Source organism: Trachurus japonicus, chromosome 13, assembly GCF_045865225.1.
Source record: "Trachurus japonicus isolate A0001 chromosome 13, Traja_1.0".
Taxonomy (NCBI): Eukaryota; Metazoa; Chordata; class Actinopteri; order Carangiformes; family Carangidae; genus Trachurus; species Trachurus japonicus.
Window position 1 is genome coordinate 26,405,782 of NC_140919.1, and position 2,463 is coordinate 26,408,244.

Sequence of the window (2,463 nt, forward strand, 5' to 3'; positions counted from 1 at the left end):
TAATAAAAGCACAATAAATAAAATAAACATTGGATAAAACATTGGATAAAAGCACAACATACAATAAAACTGTAATGATAAAACAATCGGTCAAGGGTTAAAAGCCCGGGAGAAGAGGTGGGTTTTCAATAGAGATTTAAAATGTCCTAAGTTTGGAGCTGTTCTGATTGGGAATGGCAGGCTATTCCAGAGTTTAGGAGCGGCGACTGCAAAAGCTCGATCGCCTCTTGTTTTTAATCTTGACTTTGGTGTGCTGAGGAGGAATTGGTCAGCTGACCGTGATGTTCTGTTTAGAGTGTGGGGAACAAGCAGGTCACTTAAATAAAGGGGAGCCAAGCCATTCATGGCTTTAAAGGTCAACAATAAAATTTTAAAATTTATCCTCTGGCAAACAGGAAGCCAGTGGAGAGACCTCAACACTGGGGTTATATGCTCAGTTTTCCTAGTACTTGTTAAAAGGCGAGCGGCCGCATTTTGGACTACCTGGAGACGCTGGATAGAGGACTGGTCTAGGCCCACATACAGAGCATTGCAGTAGTCCAGCCGGTTGGTAATAAAAGCATGCACCACTCCTTCTCCTGCTCTGAGTGTCAGATGTTTAGCTACTCCTCTGCCTCCTTTAGTGGTAATGGTATGTGTAATAAGTGTAGCTTGTTTGTAGCTCTGGAGGCGAGGCTCAGCGAGTTAGAGTCCCGGCTCCGCACCATGGAGGCTAGTCCAGCTATAGTAGCTTCACAGTCCAGCTTAGCCGGTGCGGAGCCACCTAGCCTAGCCGCCGCTAGCAGTTCCCTCCCAGCCCCCGTGCAGCCGGGAACTAGTCAGTCCGGCTGGGTGACAACAAACCGAGGGAAACATAGACGCAATAAGCCCGTGTTGGCCCACCAACCCCTTCACGTCTCCAACAGCTTTTCCCCACTCAGCGACACACCCGCTGAGAACGTAACTCAACATGTCGACTCTGTTGCTCACAGCCCCGCTGTGAAGTCGGCATTAGTCATTGGCAGCTCCATTTTACGGTACGTGAAGGTAGAGAAACCAGCGAGCATAAAGTGCATCCCAGGGGCCAGAGCGGGCGACGTTGAGGCTAATCTGAAGCTGCTGGCATGTAAACGTAAGGTTAAATACAGTAAGATTGTAATCCATGTCGGCGGTAATGACACCCGGCTTCGCCAGTCGGAGTTAACTAAGGTTAATATGGCTTCGGTGTGCAACTTTGCAAAGACAATGTCGGACTCCGTAATTTTCTCTGGCCCGCTGCCCAACCTAGTGAGTGACGATATGTTTAGTCGCATGCGTTCATTCCATCGCTGGATGTCTAGGTGGTGCTTAGATAACGACGTGGCTTACATAGATAACTGGACCTCCTTCTGGGGAAAGACTGGTTTGATTGGGAGAGATGGCGTCCATCCTACTCTGGATGGCGCATCCCTCCTATCTAGGAATATAGGGAACTTTATTAGCCGTGCTAATCCCTGACAAGCACCCAGAGTTCAGACCAGCAGGCAGAGCCGCAGTTTAACACGCCCCTCTGCTGGGTCCCTCTTGTTGTCACCCACCCAGCCTATAGAAACTGTGTCTGCCTCGAGGCTGTCTAAGCCTAAACCCCAATCTAGAGGAGTTGTTTATAGCAACTTAGTTAAAATCAAAACCACTGCTCCAGCAAGCCAAACTAATAGAACTATTAAATGTGGTTTGCTCAACATTCGTTCTCTCCCATCCAAGTCTCTCCTAGTGAATGACTTAATTACAAGTCACTATATTGACATATTAACACTCACTGAGACCTGGTTGCAGCAAGATGAATATGTTAGTTTGAATGAATCTACCCCTCCTAGTTACATTAACTGTCATGTGCCTCGTAACACAGGCCGAGGAGGAGGAGTGGCTGCTATTTATCAGTCAAATCTGATTATCAACCCTAGACATAATAGTTCATATAATACATTTGAAAGCCTTACTGTCAGCCTCTCTCACCCAGACTGGAAAGCAGAAAAACCACTCTTACTTGCTGTAGTGTATCGTCCTCCTGCACCTTATTCTGAGTTTCTAGAAGAATTCCCTGACTTTCTGTCAAATTTAGCAATGAGCTCAGACAAAGTCATTATAGTAGGTGACTTTAACATTAGTAGTAAATATGTTTTTCTTTTGCGCGTGCACATCAAAACTTTTGCGCGTGCATGTGTGACGCGCGTGCGTCCCCTCATGAACGCGCCGGGGGATCGTCCCCCCTCCCTCTTGTGCTGGGGATCGTACCCCCTCCCTCTCGTGCGGGTTTTTTTTTTTTTTTTCTGCCCCCCTCCTTCCACGGTGGAAAAGGTGTCTGATCACCCCCCCTTAACTTTTCCTCTGTTTCTTTTTCAAAACCTTTATTCTAATCAACGTTATTAGGAAATGAGGCGATTTTTTCTGATCTCTCATCCCTTCCTCCCTCCCTCCCTCCCTTCCCCCCTCCGCTGCTACCGG

General features: G+C 47.4%; 1 protein-coding gene across 1 annotated transcript; it reads left to right on the forward strand.

Moving 5' to 3' along the window:
• Positions 1 to 582: 582 nt before the first annotated feature.
• Positions 583 to 1,736, forward strand: LOC146976083 (uncharacterized). Its single transcript, XM_085794460.1, has 2 exons — positions 583 to 939; positions 985 to 1,736. The coding sequence occupies exons 1-2, from the start codon at positions 595 to 597 to the stop codon at positions 1,474 to 1,476; spliced, it is 837 nt and encodes a 278-aa protein (XP_085650586.1). The 5' UTR covers positions 583 to 594; the 3' UTR covers positions 1,477 to 1,736.
• The last annotated feature ends 727 nt before the right edge of the window (positions 1,737 to 2,463 follow it).

What these genes read in the sequence shown, in the direction of transcription:
- LOC146976083 (XM_085794460.1), top strand. Translation starts at nt 595, where the DNA reads ATGTTTAGCTACTCCTCTGCCTCCTTTAGTGGTAATGGTATGTGTAAT. An exon ending in GCGACACACCCGCTGAGAAC is followed by an intron (nt 940 to 984) that starts GTAACTCAACAT and finishes CCCGCTGTGAAG; the next exon opens with TCGGCATTAGTCATTGGCAG.